The following is a 27,673-nucleotide window of genomic DNA, read 5'->3' as shown; positions in this document are numbered from 1 at the left end:
GAAAAACAAGCGGGAACAAAGCTAAATAACTCTGGGGTGGGTGTGCTCCACTGGGTGGAGTGGGCCCTGCAGGGGGAGTCCTGGCTCTGCAGTCCAGCTCTGGGGACTGCCGATTTAAACAGTGGAAAGGGATGGCCAGAGGAGACAATTCACCTTCTCATTTTGCTTTTAAAATACAAGGATTGTGATCTGAAATAAATATACTATTGCTGTATACATTTTATTAAATTTAAAAACATCTTAAAGATTCTTCTGTCCCTTGTCCAAGTTTATTGACTGAGCCATGCAGTCGTCATTAGAAGCTTGGATGGTAACGCGTGGTCAGCCCGCGGGCAGGGGCAAGGCGCTCATTTCTGTGAGCTGCTCTTTTCGTGTTTCCTAATGATGTCCATGAGGTTGGCCCCCGTGACCAGGCTGTTCTGTGTCTGTTTGTCTTTCTGCTGTTCCTTTCTCTTCTGCTCATGAAGGTAAGGGGAATTTAACAGTTGTGGCGGAAGAATGGATCCTGTGGGTGTCACTCTCTTGGCAACGTCCCAGAAGAGTCTTTTAGAGTTGTTATTGATGAACGTAATTGCAGTTCCGTTTTGACCGAGTCTTCCAACTCTGCCAACCTGGAAAACAAACAAACAAACAAACTCAAAAAGACATTTCCAAGTCTCATTCATATCAAGAGAAATGAAGATTGTCATTAGAGGGATTTATACAGCCTAGCATTTATTCAGAGAGGGTTTCTTTTTTCTTTTGTCAGCATGTATGTGTGTGCACGATGTGTGTATGTGTTTGTGTATACGTGTATATGTGTGTATATGTGTATGTGTGTGTGCATGCATGTGTGAGTGTGTATGTGCGTGTGCACAGTGTGTATGTGTGTGTGCATGTGTGAGTATATATGTGTGTGTGTGTGTGCAATCTTAATGGTATTCTCTGGACTGTGTGCTTGATATATTAGTATATTAGTGAGATCAATTAGAGGGCCAATGCCAACACACACATTTCTTGCTATCTTATTTTTAATGACATAGCACAAGAGCATTGTTTGTCCTAGCCTTTGTGCCTTGAAATGTTAGATTTAAGCCATTTTACAGAGTCCTCAGTTTGACAGAATTAAATGGACACAAATTTGTGATTCAAATATGGAAATCCATAGCAAGCACCAACTCTACTTGTTTCTAAATACGGAATAAAAATATTCTGAGAAAGTTTTCGGAAGAAGGCAAACAGAGCCACAGCTAACTTCTGCTCACCAATGGAAATGTAAAATCCAAAGTCTAAATTTAGAAATATTTAAGTGAGCCAAGTGTGGTGGCACACTTTTAATCCCAGCACTCAGGAGGCAAAGGCAGGTGGATCTCTGTGAGTTCGAGGCTAGCCTGGTCTACATAGGGAGTTACAGGACAGCCAGGGCTATACAGAGAAACCCTGTCATAAACAAGTTTAAAAAAAAAAAAGGGAAGAAAACAGTGACCCAATGGTCCCTACCGATACATAGGGGAGTTTTAAGATTGTAAAAGACAAACTCTACACAAGTGCAAGGACTGAAGGCTCTAGGGAGTGGACAGGCAAGCGAGGAACAAAATGCTATAGTTTGTTTCAGCTTTTAGCTTTATCTGATTTGCTTAATTATATTGCCAGATTATTCCAAAAAATAATTAATATAAAAACAGCTGCAACTCATGAAAGAAACTATTCACAAATTATGTATTTGATAAAATACATTCTTTTAGAATATGCATAAAATTATTTAAGGCTTAATAATAAGCACAATCTAATTTAAAAACTGGACAAAGGATGCAAACATTCCCAGAGAGGACACACACAGCCAGGAAGGCCAGGAAGGGTGCTCCTGAGGCTCCATTCACCACTAGGGAAAGGCAAACCAAAGCCAGAACAAAATACCATTCCTTCCTAGTAAGGAGGCCAGAACCAAGGGGACGCCTTAGACTGTACTCAGTGCTTGCCTGCAAGGAGGAGGCCCTGGGCTAGATCCCCAGCAGGGCATGCATAACCAAGTGCAGTAGTGTGTGCCTGTAATTCCAGCAAAAGACCTACAAGTCCAAGGTTATCCTCGGCTACACTGAGAGATTAGGGTCAGCATGAAATATACAAACTCAAGAAACCTTGACTTTAAAATCAGCCAGTCAGTCAGAGAATAAGGTCAGCCAGGAGACGAAGAGAAACTGGAACTCATATATTGGTGAAGAAAATATAAAAGTTACTTTGTAGAGCAGTCTGGCAGGTCCTGAAAATGTTGGACAGAGTAACTGTGGAAATGAATTATTCTGATCCTAGGTACTAGCTACCAGGAATAAAAATGTGTGGACAGAAAAATACGTATATGAGTAGTCACAGTAGGGCCACTGATATTAACAGTAGCCAAAAAGTAGAACATACAATTAGTGAATAGGTACATAAAGGAGGTATGCCATAAATATTTTAGACAATAAAAGAGTTAAACAAAATACATGGTATAAAATGAGTAAATATTAAAAACACGCTAAGAGAAGAAAGCTATAGAAGGTCACACATACAACGATTTCTTTTATTTGAAATGACCACAAGAGCCATATCTACAGAGGCAGAGATCAGAGTGCGAGGGGTTATGGGGATGAGGGGAACAGCTGGAGTCTCATGGTTACACGAGTGAGGGGTCTCTGATCTGGAACAGGGGATGAGTGCTAATGATACAGGCTATCTTTTTTAGGGTGGTAAAAATGTCCTAAAATTGACTGTAGTTATGTTTGTACAACTGCATAAATATATTAAAACATTTAATTGTTTGAATTCACTTTAAATGAGTGTTTTACAGCTGGGCAGGGGTGGCGCACGCCTCTAATCCCAGCATTCAAGAGGCAGAGGCAGACAGATCTCTGAGTCTGAGGGCAGCCTGGTCTACAAAGTGAGTTCCAGGACAGCCAGGGGTACACAGGGAAACCTTGTCATGAAAAAATAAACAAACAAAATAACCCACAACAACAACAGCAACAAGAGAGTGACTTGTACAGTATGTGACCTGTAACTATTGATAACTTATGATGAGATAAGGAGCTGTAGCAGGCAGTGGGTACTCGCACTTGTAATCCCAAGGATTTGGGATGCTCAGGCACCACAAATTCGAGGTTAGCTTGTTCAACTTGGAAAGACACAATCTCAAATTTTAAAAAAGGGAGAGGATGTGGCTTAGTACTTCTATGTCTACCCAGCATGCACACAGCCTTGGGTTTAATACCCAGTATAAAATGAAAACAAACTCCAATATTTTCTGAATTCTAAGGCAGCTGAAGTTGATGCTATCTAATATCAAATTTCTTTTCTCAAGAACTTTCTACCACTGAAAATAGAAAACAGACACACAGAGATTTCTACTAAACTATCTTTGACTTAGCAGTGCCATTTGATTTTTTTTTTTAAACATAGGGTCTTGATATGTTGCTCAGGCTATCCACAAACTTCTAGGTTCAAACAATCCTTCTGATTCAGCCTCTCCTGTGGCTGCAACTACTGGCTTGACCACCATGCTCATGGCCAGAGGAACTTACTGTATAGTAACACTCATAAAAAAAGAAGTACTCAACAGTTACTGCAGCATTCTTTAATAATAAAACATTAGAGATGGGACAATCAATAAAGGATTTGTTAACTCATAGTACATTCATGCAATGTATTATCTTGTAGCAGTTTAAACAGGACAAGCCCATAAGCTAGTGAAAACACTGAGGAGCCTGGCCACAGAGTCAGCGCTCTCCACTATGAACAGTTATTAAATGGTACCAATTACGTGTGCTGATGAGAAAAGACAGCTGAGATATATTTAATAAAGCAAGGCCTAGAACAGTAGGTATGATGTGGTCTCTTTTACATGTACTAATATATAAATATGTGTACCTATGTGCATGTGCATTTATAATTTTTAACTATTATCTGCCAAAACTCAAATGGTAAAGAAGGCTCACTGCCAGGTGTGGTAGGACACGCCTTTAGGCCCAGCACTTGGGAGGCAGAGGCAGGCAGATCTGTGAGACAGGCAGGACCACCTACAGAGACTTTGTCTCAAAACAAAAGAAGTCTTACTTCTCACTTTATGCCTTTCCAGACTTGTGGATGTTGTTCAAGAACTGAAACACTCTTAAGACATGGGCACAGAACAAGAAAACCAGTCAGCTCTAGCATCATCTGAACAGTCCAGAAACTTTACTATTCACGAGCCCAGAGGCCATCACCACCTTACTTAGTGATGAAAGCCATGGAGTCAGCCCTGGGACGGATGGTTAAATGACTATAATTAGCATATTCTAAGAGGCGAAGAAGCGTCTCAATATCAAACATTTCAGAAAAATTTCTACCCAAAATTATGAAATGCTTGCAAGGGAACATTTTCATTTGTTCCAACGATTATCTCCTGCAGGATATTTAGTTCTCGATTAAGTCTAAAACTCGAAGCGGCCACACAGTGCAGACACTGAAAATGTAAGTCACCGTGGCACTGGGCAGCGAGCCCAAGAGTTGAGAGAAAGGCTGCACTTGAGGTGTGTAAGCGATGCTGGGGAAGGAAGCCAGGCAGCAGGCTGGGAGATAACAGGCACCAAGCAAGGCTCTGTCTCTGCCAGAAAGAGGGGCATTGTCACTCTTGGCAGCACAGGAGACAAATGAAACTTTAAAAGGTGAAAGCCAGGACAAGCAAGGATGTGAAGAGAAGGCTCGATTCCGAAGACAACAAGCATTTAAAGTATCCCCTTTACTCTGGCCACATAGGGCGTCTCAAAGCCAGCTTTGAACGCAGCCTTCTTTCCTCAATATAAAAACTACTAGTGGGCACGCTCAAGGAAATGAAAGACAAAGAAGCAAAAACCAACCAGTAATTTAGTGCCTGAAATGGTTTTTAAATATTTATTTCTAATTTATGTGTATGACTATTTTGCCTCTGCCTGTGCACCCTGTGCAGGCCTAGAGGCAGCAGAGCCAGAGGAGGGATGTGGTCCCCGAAGTGGAAGCCACAGATGTCTGTTAGCAGCTCTGTGCGCGGGCACAGGGACCTGAACCAACAATCCTGCAGAGCACCAAGTACTCTTAGCCACTGAGCCATCTCTTCTACCCCCTAACATCACAAAACCCCAACATTTTAGGTTGCTCATTTCCATTTTTTAATATAGTTTAGGTATATAGTTTTTAGAACCAAAATTTTTGTTTCTAGGCATATATATTAATTTTTTAAAGTTTTTAAAAATTATTTTATGTGTGTGAGTGAATGTTTTGTCTGCACGTCTGTATGTATACTACATGCATGCCTGGTACCTAAGGAAGTCAAAAGACTTCCAGTATCAGAGACCCTGGGACTAGAGTTATAGATGGCTGTGAGATAATATATGTGTGTGTGTGTGTATGTGTGTGTGTATGTACATGTGTCCATGTGTGTGTGTGTGTGTATATATATATATGTGTGTGTGTGTGTGTGTGTGTGTGTGTATTTATATATATATATTCTAGACTAAAAATATGTAAAGTTTTATGTTCTGCTTTTTAAAAATGTTTTCTACCCAGACAACAGTGTATTTCATCAGATTCAACAACAAACCGGCAGGATGGAGACCCCTTACCTGGTGCACATACTCATCCATGCTTGAAGGCATATCAAAATTCACAACCAGCCTGACGTTGACCAAGTCTAGGCCTCGGCCCAGGACCCCCGTGCTCACCACGACCTCATAGTCTCCTTCCAGTAATCCCTTTCCAATAAAGAAAAACAGTTCAGTATTCAGGCCAGGAGTGGTAGTGCACACCTATAATCCCAGCACTTGGGGCACAGAGGCCCATTTGGTCTAGAAAGAGTTGGAGGCCAGCTCCATAGATAGCCTAGACAGGTACATAATGAAACCTGTCTAAAAAAACAATAAACAAGAGAAAAATCATTATCTAGAACTTATTTTATGTGGTGTTGTGTAATTCTGGCTTCATCTTTTTTTTTTTTTTTGACCTTAAGTATTTTGCTGTAATTTCCTTTTAATAAATAGAAGTCTTACTCTTGAAACATGCAACTTAGGTTTTCCCTAACCACCATGGGATTTATTTTACTAATTTACTCAAGCAAATTTCTTCTTACTGTGAGCTTCTGCTCTTCCCCAGATCAAATTGACCTGATTTCCAAAGGGGAGGACTGTGAAACACTGCCCATTTAGCTCCCACCCTCCAGAGAGCAGGCTCATCGCTCCCACACACAGAAGACTTGTGAAGAACCCACTGCTAGCCTTGGGTTCCCTGTCACTGAAAAGGTCTGTTATTTATAAAATCAGCTGGTCGCAGGCCCTCTCTCGAAAATGCAGTAAAATAGATTTGGAAGGCAGAGAAGATAGAACACTAAGACTCCACCTTCAGTATGTCTCTCCTTTCCACTTGAGACTTCTCTGAGTGGATGGCCGTGCTGTTCAGACCTGTGATCTTCTGAACCGCCTCGCTTAACAGATCTGCGCCTAGTCTGCAGTCCACAAACACTAACACCGGAGGCTTAAAGAGCTTTTGATCCTGAAAAATGAAACAAGGAATTAAATTATTCATAGAGCATAATTTATGTGGAAAACATCTCTAAAACAATTGACATGAGCTAATTATTGAACAGTTTATACATACTGCTAAAAGGAAATTACAATTATTTTATAATCTAAAATAAAAACATATTCTTTAAAACTAATGTTCTCATTTAAGGATGCAGAGCCTTCTCATCTCATTTTTCATCATTAATATTACAAACATATTAAAAAATGTTAAGACCCATTACATAATTCTTAACCCTCTCGCTAGTCAGTACAAGCTGTCTTTAACTTAATACAATATTTTTAAGTAACTGCTGGCATATACTGGCTTCTCTAACAAGTTTGCTTAAATTAGTTCAGAGTCTCAAGGACAGAACATTCAAGAAACACTTTGAAAAAAAGTGTATGTAACTTTTTAAAGTTAAAATACTAAGGAATTATGAGAGCGTGAGTGCATGCATTCATGTATGTGGTGTGTGTGTGTGTGAGAGAGAGAGAGAGAGAGAGAAGATCATATTTGTAGTCCAGGCTAGGCCCACTGGAGTTCAATCTGTAGCCCTAGTTAGTTCCAAATACAAGGCTATTCTTCTACCTCAGCCTCCTAGATACTGGGGTTATAGGCACTATGCCCAACTCATAAGGCTTAATCTTCATATTTGCATAATTTGCATAATAATGAAAAGGCAACAGATTCCCAGCCAGGTGTGGCAGAAACATACACACCTAGCACACCAGGAGCTGAAGGAGGGTTATGAATTCCAAGCCAGCTTGAGAGACCTCAAAAGGAAAAGAAATGCCTCCCCCCAAACAACTAGGCATATATACTGCATATTTTCACTAGGCATCTATACTGTATATTTTCAGAAATAAAACTTTGGAGTTGGTTGGTGGCAAATACCTTTATCCCCAATACTGAGGAGACAGAGGCAGGACTGTCATGAGCTGTAAGGTTTCAGGCAAGCAAGCCAGGAATACATAGCCAAAGCCTGCGTTAAGCAAACACCAGAAGTGAGATTTAATTTGGTCCTTACAGGATTCTGATGTAGTAAAAGGACTTACCAGAATTATCTGCGCCAGACCTCTCCCAAGTCCCCTAAGTGTCACTCTCTGGAGCAGTGGTAACAAAAACACGTGACAAAACATGGCCAATGGACTGACTACTCACATTTAGAATTTCAAACAACTTCTTCTTTTTGGCCGGGTCTTCTACCCACAGGATGATCTGCCGCACGCTGGAGCAGGGCAGGTTCTTGTCCCCGGTGGTAATCCTTACAGGGTTATGCAGAAGCTGCTCTGAGAGTTGTTCTATGCTAGCTGGAATCGTGGCAGAAACCAAGATGGTCTGACAGTCACCAGGAGTGTGTTCCAAAACGTCAAGCACTTGCTGCTGAAAGCCCATCTTCAACATGGTGTCAGCCTGGAACAGAGACACTCTACAGTCAGGCTGACTCAACCCTAACACCTAGAACCACTCACGATAAGACCGGGTGATTAAGAACAGAAAAAATTAAAAACACGGAAAAACACATTACAATGTCAAAAGGCCAACAGAGAAATGTTAGGTAAAATTATAGACTGTATAACTTAACAATCTGGATTATTATTATTAATAGCTATAAAATAGATACCTTACATATTTATCAATAAAGCACTTTTTAATTATGACAATATCTAGTACTGTGCCACAATGAAAAATGACCAGAAAGCTCTTTACTGGGTAATAAACGACTGCTCGGAGAAAATAAACATATAAATAGTAAATATAAATAGAAAATAAATAGTATGACACAATACTATTTATACTACAAAACAATGTAAGCAATGTAATCAAGAAATGAATTAAGCTGGGGAACAGTTTACACGGTGATCCTGGCACTCAGGAGGCTAAGGCAGGAGAACTGAGTTCAAGGTCAGACGGAACTAAAGAGTAAAGCTCTGAACCACCAGCTTGCTGCCGTGGACAAGCCTAGAGAGCTGTTGTGTGCACGGGGCCCGGGTACTCACTACACTTTTGCTTTTCAATGCTGAGAATTTAACCGAGGCCTCTGCACACATTAGTGTGTTAGTGTCCCGCTACTGAACCACTCCTGTTGACCTTAGATTTTGGAGACAAGATCTTGATATGCAGGCTGGGCCAACCTTGAACTCATGATCTTCTTGCCTTAGCTTTCAAGTGCCAGGTTTCTAGGCATGGTCCACCATGGCTGTTAGGGTTCACTTTGGGTTTTTCAGCCATAGATTTCCTCCTAGCCATGGATGTGTCCTATATAACAAAATTATTTTAAATTAAAAAAATGTTGGGGATACTTATGGTTTAAATGCTGACTATGGTCCAAATGTTGTTATCTCTTCATATTTTATACCAAGACTTTACCACTAATGTGCATTGGTTGTCCTCTGTTACAATCTGTCCTCCAGAGGTATTTTCATTCAAATCTCAGCATAAACATCACCTTCCCAGACAGCCTCTGGTTACCAATCTCAGGAAGCCCACAGTTTGTCCCTGCTATGCTGCGTGGGTAGGACACTTGCCACAGTTCCGTGGGCAGAGCTCATAAGCTTCCCTTTCCACTACATCCACTAAACCAACAACAGCTGGCATGCCAAAGCCCCAGTGGAAGGAATCCTGATGCGGTTTATAAACACGTGGGCAACTTTAATTCTAAGCACTAAGTAAGACCTAATGATATAACAAACAATGTATCAGTGTCCCAAACCTCTCATCTAGGAATCACCTGGAGTGAGCTTTTCAAGACCCCTGAGCTGCTAAATCAGACTATCGGAGGGAGAAAGCCAGACTCGGTAACATCCTTATCTGCTGGGCACACCAGGCAGTTCTATGGTTTTGTTGACTTGTTTGTTGTTTCCTTTTATTTGGAGATATAGTTTCCCAGGCAGCCCAGGCTGGCTTTGACTTTGAATATTTTATGCGCATGGGTATTCTGCCTATATGTGTGTCTGCGCTCCACGTACTTGCCTGGTATCTGTGGACATAAGAAAGGTGCATTGGATCCCTCAGAACTGGAACTAGGAATGGTTGTGAGCCACCAGGTGAGGGCTGAGAACCAAACCCAGGGCCTCTGTGAGAACAGCAAGTGCTCTTAACGACTGAGCCACCTCTCCAGTGCCCTCAGACTGGCTTTGAACCCACCCTCCAGCACCAGCCTACTAGGTGCTGGGGTTACAGGTCAGTACATACTTTCTATTCCCCAAGTGGTTTTTATCACTAGGCCAAGTTGGGCAGCCTGTCCAACAGAGCGGAAGGAAGGAAGGAAGGAAGGAAGGAAGGAAGGAAGGAAGGAAGGAAGGAAGGAAGGAAGGAAGGAAGGAAGGAAGGAAGGAAGGAAGGAAGGAAAGAAGGAAGGAAGGCTGTACCCCCATATGGAGGGACAGGGGCAGTTTCTCATCTGAAGCAGAGAGGAAGGAGCAGGACAGGGTTGTAGGAGTATTCTAGGCCAAAGGGAAGGCCTGACAAGAGGCACAGATAGTGATTCCCCCGGAGCAGAGGTTTCAAACTGCAAGGGATTATCTGAGTCCTGGCCCTACTCTGGCAGCAGAACCATCCAGTCCTCCTCGGAGTCTCACTCTCAGTTCCTGTCACTCTGCTGACTCGGCTGCCAGCTTCACACGGCAGGCCCTCAGTTCCGCCATCCTCTCTGCCAGTTCCCTCCAGCCTTCTCTTAGAGGACCAGACATCACAGACTCCATTGCACTCCTTGTGCACTGAGAAAAACCGCTCACGGGAAGGCCGGCCTCGGACAGAATTACCAGGAGCTCACATTTACTCAGTTACCCTTCCTAAAATTAAAGGCACAGCTGTAATTTCTGAAGTCACCTCTCCAGCTGCCTTCTTGCTCCATATGCATCATCAGAAGGCTCATGATTACTTTACAGTGACTCTCAGATTTAACCCTTCCGTTAAGGGGCCTCCACCCTCCCACTGACCTCCTCTCTCCTTGGCTGGCTTGCTGCTGCCTGGTCTCTGAGTCCTTCCTCTTTAATTTCTCGCATACTGAGCAGGGGAATAGCCTCCCTAAACCACCACTTTTACCATGCTACGCCCAACTCGTAATTTAGAAGGTTTCATTGTCTCCCACATCAAATCCAGAATCTTCTGCCTCCCTTCGGGGCCTCTATAATTTGACCCCACCCTGGCTATCCAACTCCACCCCCTGTTGCTGCTCAGGGAGAATTCCTCAAGCTCCCTGGGCTCCTTCCTTCTCCTCCACGGCTCACTTGGGCTTCCTGCCTGTTTGTCCTTTCACTGGAATATTTCATCTGTCCTCTGGGTTTTTAATTTTTTCCCATCTTCTGGGGAATAGTTCAAATCCCATGACTATTTTTTAATAGTGTAAAAACACTCTCTTAATTCTACTCCCCACCTTAATTGCAATTAACATTACATATGCATATCATATGCATAATATAGTCGAGGGTTTTGTTTTGTTTTGTTTTGCTTTTTGGATTTGGTTTTTTCGAGACGGTTTCTCTGTATAGCCCTGGCTGTCCTATATATATGTCCGGCAATATAGTTGTTTATGTTACAGCAGTTTCCCTTCTAGTTGACAGGCTATGGTTCTCAAGACACATTCTAACCTGTCTTGTGGAAACCAGTCACATTCAGTCACTTTTCTCCTCTTCTAAGATATTTTTTTAATGTTGTAATAGATAGAACCCAACATCTTGCAATGTTAGGCAAATACTTAACAATCTAATTATACTCACAATCCTTTTTTAAAAAGATTTATTTTTAGTCTATGTGTACTGTGTTTGTCTGCATGTACAAATGGGTGCCTACTTGTGCTCGGTACCCACTGAAACTAGGTGTCAGATCCCCTGAGACTCAGTTATAGACAGCTAAGAACTCCTATGTGGGTACTGGGAATCAAACCTGCGTCCTCTACAAGAGCAGCAGACCCTCTTAATCTGTAGAGCCATATCTTCCCCCAATTCTTTATGTTTTGAATCAGAGTATCTTTATATAACTCATGCTACCTCTGAACTTGAGGTCCTTCTGCCTCTGCTTCTCTGGGTGAGTGCTGGGTTTATAGCCATGAGTACCCGTGTGTGTGTGTGTGTTATTCATGGAGATGGACCTGTATATGTACAGGCATGCATGCCTGTGTGATGGCCACAGGTCTCTCTGGGGTGCCATTCACCCTGGTTTTTGAGACAGTATATCCCAGTGGCCTGGCTTGCCAAGCAGGGTAGACTGGCTGGCCCCAGGCCTGATGGTCTCCACTCCCCAGTTCTCGGATTACACTGAGTGGGTACTGTCACACTAAGTATGGCAGGTTCTAGGGGATCAGGCTGGCGAGGGCATCCTCACTGACTGAGCTGTCTCCTCAGCCCCACATCTGGGTTTTTGTTTGTTTCTGTCTTAACGGTTTGGTTTTCTTGAGGCTCGGTCTTGCTATCTCTGTAGTCTAGACTGCTCTTGACTTTATGATCCTCCTGCAGTAAGGTATAGGTAGAGGTATAGGCCACCATACCACTCTGTTGATTTCCACACTGCTACAGTTGTACAGGTTAGTTTCAACAGCTCACACTGGCCCCCAAGGCCAGAAGAGCTCATCAGATCCCTTGGAACTGGCATTACAGACTGTTGTAAACTGCAGTGTAGGTGCTAGGAATTGAACCTGGGTCTTCTGGGAGAGGAGCCAGTGCTCTTCACCACTGAGCCATCTCCCTAGCCACCCCCTGCTGTTTTAAAGAAAATATTTGCCAATCATTGGACTTCACTGTTTACCTAAGTACCTTTTTAAAAGTAAAAATGTTAGCCGGGCAGTGGTGGCACACGCCTATAATCCCAACAAGGCAGAGGCAGGCAGATTTCTTAGTTCGAGGCCAGCCTGGTCTACAGAGTGAGTTCCAGGACAGCCAGGGCTACACAGAGAAACCCTGTCTCGAAAAAAACCAAATCCAAAAAAACAAAACAAAACAAAAACCCAAAAATGTTGTCTATTTATTTATTTGTGGTCGTGGTGTGTGTGTGTGTGTGTGTTGTCTGTAGGTTACAGAACAATTTGTTGGAGTTCCCTCCTTCTCTATAGGTTCTGGAGCCTGAACTCAGGTCATCTGGCTTGGCAGGAAGTACCGTCACCTGCTGAGCCACCTTGCCAGTCCCTATTTGAGTATTTCTGTATCTCCAGAGGAGACAGTATAATGTTCTGGACTTCATTTCAAGTGTATGTCTTTTTTTTCTCAAAATTTCAGTATTATGTAGCTTTGAATCACAATGAAAATATTTCTTCAATTCCATCTAAAATGCCTGGAGTAGGTTAATCCGCACATCGACTGCATTCCCGTGCTAACTTCTGCACAAACAACCAACAAGGCTGTCTGCCGGCTAGTTTCCCTTCTGAGCTACAAAGAAACCACGCCCCTTAAATGCTGAGGCACAGTGGGCAGGAGCTGCAGACACTCCATACACAGTCGGATCTTTTGCATCATAATCTTCCATGGCGGCTGACAAGCCCTAGAACCCTTACTGCTACAAAAAACGTAAAGTGCTTGAAGCGGCAGGAGAATGCGTCCGCCCTGACCTCCAGCAGCAGCCGTCCAGGACACCGACTCAGCAGACCTTTCACAGGAGTCGGTTACACGATTTTTCACTTCTTTTGGACAGCTTAGTCTATGAGATGTTGTCCCACACTGCCCTCTGGAAGATTAAACAACCTGCCCAAGTTCTCTCAGCAGCTGACTCAGACAGATGCAGACACCCACAGCCAAACAGCAGATGGAGCCTGGGGACTCCATAGGAGGAACAGGAGGAAGGATGGCAGACCCAGGAGGGGACAGGAACGCCACAGGAAGCCCAGCAGAGTCAACCAACCTAGACCCTGGGGATCCTCAGAGTCTGAACACCAACCAAAGAGCATACACAGGCTGGACCTAGGCCTCCCTACACACATGTAGCAGATGTGCAGCTTGGTCTTCATGTGGCTCCTGAACGGCTGGAGCAGGGGCTGTCCCAAAGCTGTTCCCTGTACTGGGATATGTTCTTCTGCCGCTGACAGGCATTGGCATCCGGCTACTTCCAATTCCTACGCCATGGTTAAGTGGCGGGATCCTTTAAATAATTCTTAGAAAGGCCCAGACCCCGTTTTGATATGGGGAAGAGGCGCGGTAAGCGTTTTTTCACAAGAACAGGACGAAGCGCGTTGGTTGCCAGAGAGATTGGTAAGACAAGTGGATTCGACCCCAAAAACGGTTGGTAAGTATATTTAGGTCAGAAGGCTGTTTTCCAAGCCGCCCCACTCATTTGGGGAGATATAGTTCCTTTGTCTTCTTGCAAATTAAGTTGCAAGCCAGGCCTTTTGCCTGAGTGGATTCCACCCCCAAACTGTAGGTAAGTATAATTAATTCAAAGGCTGTTTTTCAAGCCACCTCCCAGTTGCTTGGGGAGGCATAGTTCCTTTGTGTTCATGCAAACTAAGTTGCCGGCCAGGGCTCTTCCCTGAGGCCACTGAATTTCAATTAAACCAAAAACCGGTTTGACCTCCCAAGACTAACCAGACAGGTTCTCTTAATCTCCTTTTATATTTGAAGCAGATAACACTCAGAAGACGAAATTCCTTCAGCAATGGCCCTAGGTGGAGGATGGGTTGCCTTTTCAGCTAGCCAACGCTTAGCCGCAGAGAATTTACTCTGCCAGTGGAAGTCCTCGGAGATGAGGCTGCTTGATACTCGGAATCATGCGTGTTTGTTGTCACAACAAACATGGGCATCAGTTGAGGTGCGAGGCGAGGCACTGCAAGGGAAAGGGAAAAAATTCCTGGCTCCGAGTTTCCCTGAAAAGCACGCCCAGCTGCATGGGGGTTTGACATCGTAAGACCGTCCTGAAAAAGGCGGTCTAGCCCCCCCCCCTGAAAAAAGATGTCGGTAACACTTAAGGGGGCTGCGGCCAATGCTTTCACTCACTGATGAATGCCCGTCATCCATTGGATGAACTTAATCATTTCCACTGAGTGGTTTTAAATTTAATAATTAAGGGGGAATTGTACCCTTCCCCCCCTGCAACTAGTTGGCTAGCGGGCACCCAACTCTTCCGATGGCTACCTCCGGCCTTTGTTCTACAAACAAAGGGACTCCACACCTCGGCTATCGACACCGCCCCCAGGCCGGCGTTCACCTGAGCTCCCAGGCAGTAGGCAGACGACCCGCTGAGACTTGGAGCCAGAGAATTCACAGCACCGCCTTTGAAGCTACCGACTTCTGGGGGGTTGGCCGATCCCCCAAATGTCTATAAAACCTGTCTTCAATTTATTAAAAGCAGTCTTGACCAGAATCCTAGGCTTGACTCAAATCCCTTGTCTGTGTCCCTGTACCCCAAGATTCTCTCAACAGGTAACCTGGTTCACATGTAGCCGCTGGCGGCTACACTTACTGCTACAAAAAACGTAAAGTGCTTGAAGCGGCAGGAGAATGCGTCCGCCCTGACCTCCAGCAGCAGCCGTCCAGGACACCGACTCAGCAGACCTTTCACAGGAGTCGGTTACACGATTTTTCACTTCTTTTGGACAGCTTAGTCTATGAGATGTCGTCCCACACTGCCCTCTGGAAGATTAAACAACCTGCCCAAGTTCTCTCAGCAGCTGACTCAGACAGATGCAGACACCCACAGCCAAATAGCAGATGGAGCCTGGGGGCTCCATAGGAGGAAGAACAGGAGGAAGGATGGCAGACCCAGGAGGGGACAGGAACGCCACAGGAAGCCCAGCAGAGTCAACCAACCTGGACCCTGGGGATCCTCAGAGTCTGAACACCAACCAAAGAGCATACACAGGCTGGACCTAGGCCTCCCTACACACATGTAGCAGATGTGCAGCTTGGTCTTCATGTGGCTCCTGAACGGCTGGAGCAGGGGCTGTCCCAAAGCTGTTCCCTGTACTGGGATATGTTCTTCTAGCAGGGCTGCCTTGTCTGGCCTCAGCGGGAGAGGAAGCACCTAGCTCTGCAGAGACTTAAAGTGCCAGGTTGGGGGGAACACCCAGGGAGGAGAAGGGGAGGTGGGATGGGAGAAGGTTTGTGGGAGGGGGCAGTAAGTGGGATGTAAAGTGAATAAGTAAAAAATAAATTAAATAATAAAATTTAAAAACAGCTCAAACCTTGGCATTGAGGGTCTGGGCTACATCATCTCTACATACCTGAGGGTGTTCCCTTGCTGTTTACTGGGACAGGGCACACCAGTGATCACTGGTCAGAGCCCCGTGTTACACCTTTACCACCAAACCTCTGCTGTCACTGCTGGTGGAGAACACAAAGGAAAATGTGCCCTGGATGCAAGGATGGCGTATGCCCAGGTATCACGCTTGTCTGCATGATGATATATGGAATAGTCCATGTGGTGGGGATGGTGGTGGCGGTGATGATGATGATGATGGTACAAGTCTCCAGGATGGCTCAGGGTACAGGCTCTTGTAGCAAAGCCTGGTGATCTGAGTTTAATCCCCAGACCCCATGATGGAAGAAAGGACCCAACTTCTAAAAGTTGTCCTCTGACTTTCACACAGATGTCATGGAATGCATGATCCTGTGCACATACTCACACATGTACACAGATGCACATGTACAACAGAAATAATATTACTAAAATGAAAATTAAATTAAAAAATATAGGGCAGACAGGATGTCTCAGTGGTAAAGGTGCTTGCTGTCAATCTTGAAGACCTGAGTCTGATCCCTGGAACCCACACGTGGAGGGTAGAACCAGCTTCTACAGGGTGTCCTCTGACCTTGGCACTCACGCATGGCAAGTGCGTGAGCACGTATACACAGTGAGTAAATAAACACACACACACCTATATTATCATCATCATCATTATTATTACGTGAACTATGTCACATAACATCATGTGGAAAAGCATGAGACCTGGGCATATGCCATCTTTGCATCCAGGGCACATAGACACAGTGTGTGTGTGTGTGTGTGTGTGTGTGTGTATTTTATATAATAAAACAATGCACTTTATTTTATACTTCAGAGCTATAAAATGCCTCTCTGATATATTAACAATAACAACAAATATACATACCACTATACATACCAATGTCCATAAAGAAAAAAAAAGAACTATCATTCAAATACCATTCACATAACCACTATTAGCTACTTCTATAGTTCCTGTAATAATTATTATTGTTGTCATTGATTATTTTAAATGTCGGGAAGCATAGAGCATTGTAAGACTGGAGAGGCAGTTCAGTGGTTGCATGCTTGCTTATTATATAGAAGGTCCAACGGTCAAGTCCCGGGACTGCAAAACCAAACAAAACACAACAAAAGCCCACTACTTTGTCTTGGAGATTGCAGCACCTGCTGAATTTGGGTGTTCTTCACTAGGAAAAGACAACTTCAGTTCAACTGAACGAATCATGCCTTAGCTTAGCTGCAGCGTACACAGACATCAGCTTAAGACCCAGAAGAGTAGATTTTCACAAGTCCCTGGATCTTTTTTTTTTAATTCAGAGAAAATGTTCTAAATAAGCAATGATATTACATAGCTACAATATACTTTTTAAAAAAGATTTATTTATTTATTATATATAAGTATACTGTAGCTGTCTTCACACACACCAGAAAAGGGCATCAGATTTCATTAGGGATGGTTGCGAGCCACCATGTAGCTGCTAGGATTTGAACTCAGGACCTTTGGAAGAGAAGTCAGTGCTCTTAACCCCTGAGCCATCTCACCAGCCCTACAATATACTTTTAAATAAATTACACAATGCCATGTGGCTGTTTTTTAATGTGTGTGTAGTGTCTGTGTGCTTACAAGTAAGTGCACACACAAGTGCATCCATGTGCACATGAAGGTCAGAAGTCGGCACTGACCATCTTTCCTGTTCACTTTACACAGTGATTCTTCTATGTATGTGCGACTGTGTAAGGACGCATGTGTGGAGGTCAGAGAAGAACCTCGGTGCTAGGTCCTCACCTTGTCTGAGGCAGGGTCTCTGTTGCTGTTTGTTTATTGTTGCTAGTGCATCTGGCTCTTCTAAGGCTCCAGAGATCTCTCTTAATGGTCAGGCTTGAATGACAAATGCTCTTACCCACCCAGCCACTCACCTTATATTTTGCGACGGTCTCTAGCTACGCCCAGAGCTCACGGACCGCCTGGGCTGGTTGGCAGATGAGCCGCAGGGGTCTTGTTGCCCTCCTAGCACTGTGGTTTCAGATGTGCACCTCCATGCCCAGACTTGGTGTGAGCTCAGATCACACTTATACAGCCATCACCCACCTCCTGACTAACGTTCTTTAAACATTACTACTTACTTCGTCTATTACAACAATTTTTATGCCGCCGAGTGATATGGAGCTCTGTTTAATTATATCCAGAAGTCGTCCAGGGGTTGCTATGATAACCTGAATAAAAGAGCAAAGATGAATTTAAAATAATATTCATTCATTTATTCAATCTTTGTTGTTGTTTTTTCTTTTTTCTTTTGAGAGGGGTCTCACTATATATCCCAGGCTTGCCTAGTATTTGCCATCCTCCTGCCTCTACCTTCTGAATGCTGGGATTGTAGGTGTGCACCACCATACCTGGTCTTTCATTCTAATGTTACTGAGTACCTAGTATATTCTATGTAAAGTACCCCAATGGATAAGTCATACACAGTTTCTGCTCTCAGACGATCTGTAGTCTATAGGAAGAAACTAATAATGGAAGTGTCATTGTGATACATATGGTATACAATAAGTGGAGAAGTCTGTCTAGTACATAGAGATGAGTCTAGAGGATCAATGCGAGGAAGGCGAGTGGTTCAAAAACAACAACAAGAGTTGGAGAGATGGCTCAGCAGCACTGACTGCTCTTCCAGAGGTCCTGAGTTCAATTCCCAGCAACCACATGGTGGCTCACAGCCATCTGTAATGGGATCCGATGCCTTCTTCTGGTGTGTTTGAAGACAGTGACAGTGTACTCACACACACACACACACACACACACGCACACACACACACACACACACACACATATATAATATTGTTACATATTATATAAATTAAATCTTTTTAAAAAGTAAAAACAACAAAAAGTATAGCCATGTAGTCTCTGAAGAGGGTCTCTCTACTAAGGGCTTCCTTGAGAAAGGCAGGAATCCAGCGCTGGCCAGGGAAAATATAAGGCACACAGAGACCTCCTTGAGTATAGAGTAAGTACTCAGCACCCATGAGTGGAGATTTTTATCTAAAGCCATGGAAAGCAGCTCAAGGTTCTTCAGCTGGCCAAATCAGGGTCAGACCAAATCATAACCCAAGGCTACAGTCTTAAATAAAACAGGAAACATGATTCCACATTATGAACACAAGACATCTGTGGATCTCAAAGTACTTCTTCCAAAACATTTACTAAATACAAAAGGGAAAGACTAAACTTTACAGTTAAAAGACAAGTTAGCATTCAGCGAGGCAGAGGCAGGGCTGCTGGAGGCGAGCTTCCCTAGCATGCAGGAGGCAGGAGCTCCACCCCAGGACCTCCCCTCAAGGAGGGAAATAGTAAAAGTTAGTTGCCAAATGGGACACAATGAAAAGGACAAGGTGGCATTTCTCTTTAAAATGGTTTGAAATCCGAGCATGGGAGAGCACACCGGCTGTGTCAGTATTGCCATAAGTCTGAGAACAAGAGGAGAGAGAGGTTGGTTCTGCAGGCAAGAGCGCTTGCTGTGCACGCAACAGGACCTGAGTTCCGTCCTCAGCACCACAGAAGTCGGCTATGGCTGCCTGTGTGCTGTGGTCCCAGCACCGTGGGACTCCAGCTTGAGAAAGAAAACCTGTCTAAGGGAGGAACTTAGAGTGTGACAGAGCAGGACATCCAATGTTCTCCTCCAGCCTCTGCATGTGCACAGGAGTACACACCTGCACACACATGTGCACATACGTCACACATACGCACCATATACATACAAGAGTTTAAAAAGAACAGAATGAAAGGATGGTTCATTGGTTAGGAGCACTTGCTGTTTGCAGCACACACACAGTGGCTCACAACTCCAGGTCTTCTTTCTGTACTGGGCACACTCACAGTGCATATACATACATGCAGGCAAAACACTCATACACATTTTTTAAAAATCTAAAAGAACAAAAATCACAGCAACAACTAAAAGAAGAGTCCTGTAAATCTTAGAAGTGTCAAAATCATGAAAAAGAAAATGCAAAGTCTGAAGAAGCACTATAGACCAAAGATGACAGAGATGGGCTGTCTTACTTTCTTTTCCCGTTGCTATAATAAAATATCCCAGTAAAACAGCTTAAGGGCTACAGGGCCGGTTCTGGGTCTCAATTCAAGGGAACAATCCAATACTGGTGGGAAATGAGGCAGTGAGAACTTGGGGCAAGCTCTTAGCGATGAGGAGACCTAAGATCTACCTGCTCTGTGGAGGACAGCAGACAGTGTGGACTTGCCAACCTATCCTCAGGCCTCTGAATAGTGTTCTAATGACAACAACAACAACAACAACAAAGGACTTGGAGCAGATGCTCATACCACATTCACAATTGGAAAGCAGAGAGATAACCACATGGTAGTGCTCAGAACGCTTTTTAGATTTTACATGATCCAGGATCCCCTTCCCGGGGAGTGCTCAAACTGCAATTAAGATGACTCCAGAAAACCAAACAACCCTATTAAAAAATGGGGTACAGAGTTAAACAAAGAATTCTCACCTGAAGAACTTCGGATGGCGGAGAAGCATCTTAAAAAATGCTCAACTTCATTAGTCATTAGGGAAATGCAAATCAAAACAACACTAAGATTTCATCTTACACCAGTCAGAATGGCTAAGATTAAAAATTCAGGAGACAGCAGGTGTTGGAGAGGGTGTGGAGAAAGAGGAACACTCCTCCACTGCTGGTGGGGTTGCAAATTGGTACAACCACTCTGGAAATCAGTCTGGCGGTTCCTCCGAAAACTGGGCACCTCACTTCCAGAAGATCCTGCTATACCACTCCTGGGCATATACCCAGAGGATTCCCTACCATGTAATAAGGATACATGCTCTACTATGTTCATAGCAGCCCTATTTATAATTGCCAGATGCTGGAAAGAACCCAGGTATCCCTCAACAGAAGAGTGGATGCAAAAAATGTGGTATATCTACACAATGGAGTACTATTCAGCCATTAGAAACAACGAATTCATGAAATTCTTAGGCAAATGGATGGAGCTAGAGAACATCATACTAAGTGAGGTAACCCAGATTCAAAAGGTGAATCATGGTATGTACTCACTAATAAGTGGTTATTAACCTAGAAAACTGGAATACCCAAAACATAATCCACACATCAAATGAGATACAAGAAGAAAGGAGGAGCGGTCCCTGGTTCTGGAAAGACTCAGTGAAACAGTATTCGGCAAAACCAGAACGGGGAACTGGGAAGGGGTGGGAGGGAGGACAGGGGAAGAGATGGGGGCTTACGGGACTTTCGGGGAGTGGGGGGGGGCTAGAAAAGGGGAAATCATTTGAAATGTAAATAAATTATATCGAATAAAAAAAAAAAAGATGGGTCTTCACTGCTGGGCGTGGTGGCGCACGCCTGTAATCCCAGCACCCTGAGAGGCAGAGGCAGGCGGATTTCTGAGTTCAAGGCCAGCCTGGTCTACAGAGTGAGTTCCAGGACAGCCAGGGCTATACAGAGAAACTGTGTCTCAAAAAACAAACAAACAAACAAACAAACAAACAAACAAAACAAAAGTCTTCAATAGTAATTAATATAATCAAGATAATCCCCTGGAGACATCCCTAAAGGCCCAACTCTCAGATGACCCAGGATCTTGTCAGGTTGACCACACTAACAATCACAGACACCATCCAAACACAATAAATGATCCTTGTGTACCTACTAATTTTTTCAATGCCTACTTTTTTTTTTTTTTTTTTTTGGTTTTTTTTGGATTTGGTTTTTTTTTTTTTTCGAGACAGGGTTTCTCTGTATAGCCCTGGCTGTCCTAGAACTCACTCTGTAGACCAGGCTGGCCTTGAACTCAGAAATTCGCCTGCCTCTGCCTCCCAGAGTGTTGGGATTACAGGCGTGCGCCACCACCGCCTGGCTCGACTTTTTGAGATAGGTTTTATACTCTAGCCCAGGAAGGCCTGAGCTTTCAATCTTTGTGCCTCAGAAGCCATAGTGCTAGAATCACAAGTGCTGCCACTCTGTCCAGTTTCAACTGGATTCTTGTGCTAGGGGGTCAGGTATAGGAGAGGGTGTGTATGAGAAGGGGGAGAATTATTGAAATGTGAGTGGATCCCAAAGTGCAGATGTCACGTTAATTTCTGACCTATACTAATATGTCACTGTTAACTTCCTGAATCTAGAATTGCATTATGGACATGCAGAATAATGTCCTCAATTGCAGGATTCACATTCTGAAGTGTACAGGAGTGATGGAGATCAGGTCAGAAACTGTCTTCCACAAAATCTGGGAGAAAAACATTTCTTATATTGTACTGGCTTCTTTTGTTCTGGGTTTTTTTTTTAAATGTATGAAAATACTGTATACAGTCATCTAGATATCTGAATATTGAAATCTGAAGATTATCACCAATGTATTAACTATTTTTTTCTAAAAATGACAATGGAGCCAGCTAGATGGGCCAAGCCCAGCACCCAAGGCCTGAGGTTGGCAATCTGAAGTTGGAGGCCATACACAGCAAACATACACGAACTTATCTCGAGAAACCCGAAGAAGAAGAAGAAACTCCAAGGCTAGCTATTTAAAGGTACTTAGAACTGCACCTACATGTCTGCATGCACCATACAAATGTTCCAGTGCTGTGCAGTAAAAATAGGTCAGATGCTTACAGGAAACTCTAGCAAGCTCTACTAACCCAACTCAATGTTCATAAAATATTTTATGGTTTACCTTATAAGTATATACTGCTGAACTTCTAATTTTTCACTAGTAAAATATTATTTTTCTCTGTTTTACATAGTAGAGGTCTACAATGAAAATCAATGATCCAATTCCCTACTAATTACCAATAGGCAATATCTTACAAGTGTATTTTACATGTTTTAAATCTGCCAAACACATCCGATGAGATGCAGTGTGATAAGAACGTATTAGCAGAGGGTTTTTAAATACTGCAGTGTTCTCATACCTGTTGGTAAGTTCCTGTTGTCCCTTCTTCAGAGACTGCTCCCTGGCATCTCAACTCCTCCCTTGGAACTTCATACCTCCCTGCCATCCCAGAAACTGAGAAGGTACTAGCAAGGGACCCCGGGGCCATCGTCAGCACCTGGGCTACTGCCCACCTTTCCTGGTCGACTCCTGTGCCAGCCTGCTCTCAAGCTGAACTGACAGGCACTTACCACCACTCTAACTCAAGAAAACTGGTGCTCACCAAGCAAAGTATTGACGACACTGTTAGCAAGTGACAAGGCCACAAGCGGACCACACTGCTCTCACGCATCAGAAACGCAGAGCACTCACAGTACAGCGAGGGGCAGCAGAGCCAACCGTAAAGGAAAGCTGGAGATTGGGCAATTATTATTTACTAGCTGTGAACACTCACAGAAACCTCAGCTTCTGAGGTCTGCCTTCTCAGCTATGACAGACAGGATATGCAACCCTACATCCAAGGAAAATATGGTTATGTGAGGCGTACAGGAGAGTGCCCCACAGAGCTTAGCACATGACAGGCATGCAGGGAACTGGATTTTATTCTTTTTCTACATAAAATGAACTTTTTGTTTTAGGGGTTTTTGTCGTCATCGTTGTTGTTGAGACAAACTCTCACTCTATAGCACATACTGGCCTAGAACTCACTCTGCAGCTCAGGCTGATTATAAACTCAGCAATACTCCTGCTTCAACCTCCAGCAATGGGATCACAGACATGAATTACTAGATCTGGCTATAAAATTAACTTTGTTTGGGATGGGAGGAAGACTTAGTAGGCAAAAAACTAAAAGCTAGCTAACTAAAATCACACCTTCAAAAATATGTGTATGCATGCACGCACACACACACACACACACACACACACACACACACACACACCACACGCACTGGCTCCTCTGTTGTCTACAAATCCTTCTTAGTCCTTCTCCCAAGCAGGCGCTTACCTTAACATGCTGCCGTAAGCGGTAGAGCTGTGGGGGTAACGGTAAGCCCCCCACAAGAAGCACTGTTTTCATGCGAGGCAGACCACTCATCAGCTCCTTGGCCTGCCTCTCTATCTGAATGGCCAGTTCTCTTGTTGGTGTGAGAATGAGTGCGGATGGAGTTTTATCCTGAAAAGAGGGGGAAAAGCAACTTAGAAACCTTGGTAATTAGTTTCTGCCGACACCAACTGTGCCTGTCACTGGACACCATCGGCCCCAGTTAGGAGCCTTTTGCTCACTCTATGCCGATTTTTTTTTCTCCAAAATTGATCAGAACGTGAACCTATTTCTTACCCAACGTAGATGTACAGCTAAAGATCAAAAGCAAGGAGGCATACACAGTAAGCAAGGTGACAAACATGTGCTCACATCTCCAGCAATCCTCTTGCAGGGCGGAAGCCCCTGGTCACCATGAAGACCCCCCCCCTCCCAAAGCCTAGCACTTTGGTGCCTCAATTCTTCCCTTTCTGCTTCCACACATTTACATCTTCCTTTGGCCAAAGGACTGAAGTTCATGTGTGGCTGCGTGAGTGGCGTCCACATCCAATCTTCTCTTAGCTGTTTAATCACCTTGTGCTTGAGCTGTGCCTTAGAGAATGTTCCCTCACCATTTCCTCCACTGTTCCTCCTCTTTCTCTCTCCCTACACTCCTCACTTTTCTTGCCCCATGCACACAGCCCACAGGCTCACCAGGACAGGTTGAATATCCTCAATCAAGAAGTCTAAAACCACAATGCCCTTTGAATACCAAGACTTTTGAGCACCAACACGGCGTTCAAAAGTTTCAGATCTTGGGGGCTGTAGGGCTGTAGGCTTCCCTTGCAGAGGACCAGGGTTCATTCCCAGCACCCACATGGCAGCTCACCACCTCTTCCAACTCCAGTTAGGATAGGTCCGGTACCCCGTTCTGGCCTTCAAGGACACAAAGCACATATGTGCTACACGGACATATATGCAGGAAAACACTAGTACACTTAAATGAAATTAAAAACTTTTTTTAGAGAGCCAGATTTGGGAGCACTTTGTATTTTGAATTTCTGAATTAGGGATGTTCAGCCAGTAAAGTCTATGCAAATATTCTAAAATTAGAGAAACTCCCAAATCTGAAATCCTTCTGGTTCCAAACCAGTTCAGATGATGACGTCTGGCATGTACTAGGAAAATAAACATTCAGTATTTGTGAAATTGCCTGTGAAAATGCTTTATACGCTATTTCTCACTTTGTTTTGCTCAAGTTGGGGGGGGTGTGTGTCTTACTATGCATATCCTAGACTGTCTACAACCCCGTCTTCCTGCCTCAGCTTCTGGAGGGCTGGGATTATAGGCCTGTGCCATCAGGCCCAGCAGTACTATTTAAAGATGAACCAAGACTTATACTTAGGAATATACTTTAGGGGTTGGAGAGATGGCTCAGTGGTTAAGGGCACTAACTGCTCATCCAGAGGTCCTGAGATCAAGTCCCAGCAAACACATGGTGGCTCACAGCCATCTGTAATGGGATCCGATGCCCTCTTCTGTAATGCAGGCATATATGTAAATAGAGCGAGCACTCATATAACTAACTAAATCAATACTTTTTTTAAAAAAAGGATATACTTTGATATGCTGCAACTGCATTATAACTTTAATATGCAGTGCCAGTTTCTCCAAACCCCAAGAGGCTTAGCTGACATAAACTGCAGTTCATCCATCTGGTAAACAGGGTTTTTCCTGCAGATCAAAACTTTCTTCTTTTATAGAAGAGCTGCTAAAAATAAAATGTCTTGTAAGGAAATTAATTTTTAGACCTTCCAGGAAGAGATCTTCGGTTCAACAATAAAAAAGAGTATTCTTTGAAATGTTTTCACACACGAAACAAAGCAAAATCATCAGCACTTTAGAGGCTTACTTCACAAATGCTAAACAGCAGTTTGCAAGTTTACCAGTTACATGCAATGAGACTTGGTAAGTACTGCGTCTGTTTCTGAGAGGAATACATGTCAGATCGGTAAATTACCTCAGACAAAGCTCGGATAATAACAGGTAGGAGAAAAGCAGCTGTTTTCCCTGAGCCAGTGTCAGCGCTGGCCAGAATGTCTCTTCCCAGAAGCCCCACGGGAATCATCTGCATCTGGATGGGGGTTGGCACTTCATAGCCTGATTTCTTCAAGTTCTGATTTAAGGTCTCAGGGAAGCCGCAGTGCTCAAAGTCAATAATGGGCCTGGCAACTTCTTGTCCTTGAACTGAGATTCCTAGCTGCTGTTTAAGGGTTTCAATCTGGTCCTCCCTGAGGGTCACAATAAAGGGGTGCTCTCTGTAGACATAAAAGGCATCCAGTGGGGATTCTGGCCCGGAAGCCGCTCTCTGTGGGCTGCTGGGTTTTAACGATCCTTCCTCTTCCTTAACTTGCAGCAGATGTTTTGCTTTGCACTCCAGGCTACACACATCTTCGTCAGTCTCGTCACAGATATACTCTCCATAACGGCCGCAGACAACACAGACAGGCTCCCCAGGCTCCGGCCACCGCTGGGTTTTGGAAAAGGACTTTACGGGCTCCTCAGATAGGTGGCTGTCTTTCACACCCTGATCAGGTCCTGTGGGATAAACCTCAGGCAACTGGCAAGGACTGGAAGTGCCTGCTGCATCGCCTGGCCCCTCTGCTGGGACAGCTTCCTTAGTGACAGATGCACGGACAGGAGAGTCTCTGTCTCCCTCCAGCTGAAGGCCTCCTGCTTCGGCCTTACATTTTTTAGCTTCACAGCTTTTGAGGTCATCATTAGAATTCCTCTTGATTTTCAAAGATCTTGGAACAAACATTCTCCAACATTCTGTTGAGGAAATTGCACCATGAGATAGTTTACCCTCAATTAAGCTCACATGTTAGCCCCATGCGATGTTGTGTCAGAGTCAAGTCCCTACTTAAGCCAAACTTCTTCCACTTATCAGTTTCCTCTAGGGGAAGGGATACAGTCTTTTTTCTCAGACATGGGCGTATGAAACACTGCCTACTGTTCCCTACAACCTTGCTGCGCACACCACCTATTTCTGTTGACTCATCATTTGTCCTTTCATGGAGCAGGTATTATAGAATTCTACCACATATCCTTCGATTGCAATTTCACAAAAGAAGGTACTTCACAATTAAGAATCTTAAAAAATCAAGACAACAGTTCAAACAGGAAAAAAATGCAATTATTTATATTTATATACATAAGAGTGCTTATTCTGTGTCACTGTTTTTGTTAACCTTCACAACCTGGGAAAGTAGGTCACTGCAACCTTAAATTCATATGCATATATATGCATATATGTATTTTTTACATGATACACATATCAGGTAGTATAATAAATACATGTATATCGACATATGTGTATGATTGAAAATGTACTTATGTGGTAGTGCTTTGCTAGCACATGAGGGCCTGAGTTCCACAATCCAAAGAAAACTGATTTACACACACACAGAAAGCAGATTAAGAATCCAGCCACCTAGGAGTTAAATTTATTTATTCCAATAACAATTCCTAAGTGTTAGAAACCAAGTATTCTTGCTCTGGAGAACAAACAAATTAGTGACTGGGGAAAGAATGTTTAACATTTTGGGGACTATGAAATATAGTTAATCTTCTCCAAAAAACCAAAACCAAACTTAAGAAATCGCTAGCTCCCATTTTCTAATAAAAAAACAGAAAACATGGCACCCGAACCGCCTAGAGCTTCTTCGGAGCGGGAAGGGTGGGGCGCTCGGGCGGGGAGAGCCCGCTACCCACTCCTGCTGCTCTAGGCAACGCCCGCATCCCGCGCATTCCCGCCCTTCCCATCCGCCCGCGGGCCCGCGCTCCAGGCGCGCGCACGTCACGTGGACGCCGCCGGCGAGCGGCGCGACCTAGTCCGCAGCCGCCGCTTAGCGCGCAGGTTACGGAGCACAGGAGCGGGAGCCGGAGGCCCGAGCTGCCAGGGCGGCGCACGCTCACCCGCGCGGACCGGGCCGCGTCCGTTCCCGCTCGGGCCGCTCCCTTCCAGGCGCTGGGCCGAGCTTCCGGCCGAGTAGCCGGGAAGC

At 44.1% G+C, this 27,673-nt stretch overlaps 1 protein-coding gene across 1 annotated transcript; it reads right to left on the bottom strand.

The window, feature by feature from the left end:
- Window positions 1-201: 201 nt before the first annotated feature.
- On the bottom strand, window positions 202-27,673 carry Ddx59 (DEAD-box helicase 59). Its single transcript, XM_052200774.1, has 8 exons — window positions 27,588-27,673; window positions 25,630-26,441; window positions 23,595-23,762; window positions 17,800-17,889; window positions 7,687-7,938; window positions 6,361-6,513; window positions 5,592-5,720; window positions 202-611 (listed from the first exon to the last, which is right to left on the bottom strand). Exons 2-8 carry the CDS (start codon window positions 26,428-26,430, stop codon window positions 348-350), a joined length of 1,857 nt encoding a protein of 618 aa, XP_052056734.1. The 5' UTR covers window positions 26,431-26,441; window positions 27,588-27,673; the 3' UTR covers window positions 202-347.

The sequence above is a fragment of the Apodemus sylvaticus genome, chromosome 12 (genome assembly GCF_947179515.1).
Source record: "Apodemus sylvaticus chromosome 12, mApoSyl1.1, whole genome shotgun sequence".
In the NCBI taxonomy this organism is placed as follows: domain Eukaryota; kingdom Metazoa; phylum Chordata; class Mammalia; order Rodentia; family Muridae; genus Apodemus; species Apodemus sylvaticus.
Note: the sequence above shows the minus strand (reverse complement) of the source record. Positions and strands in the feature narration are given on the sequence as shown.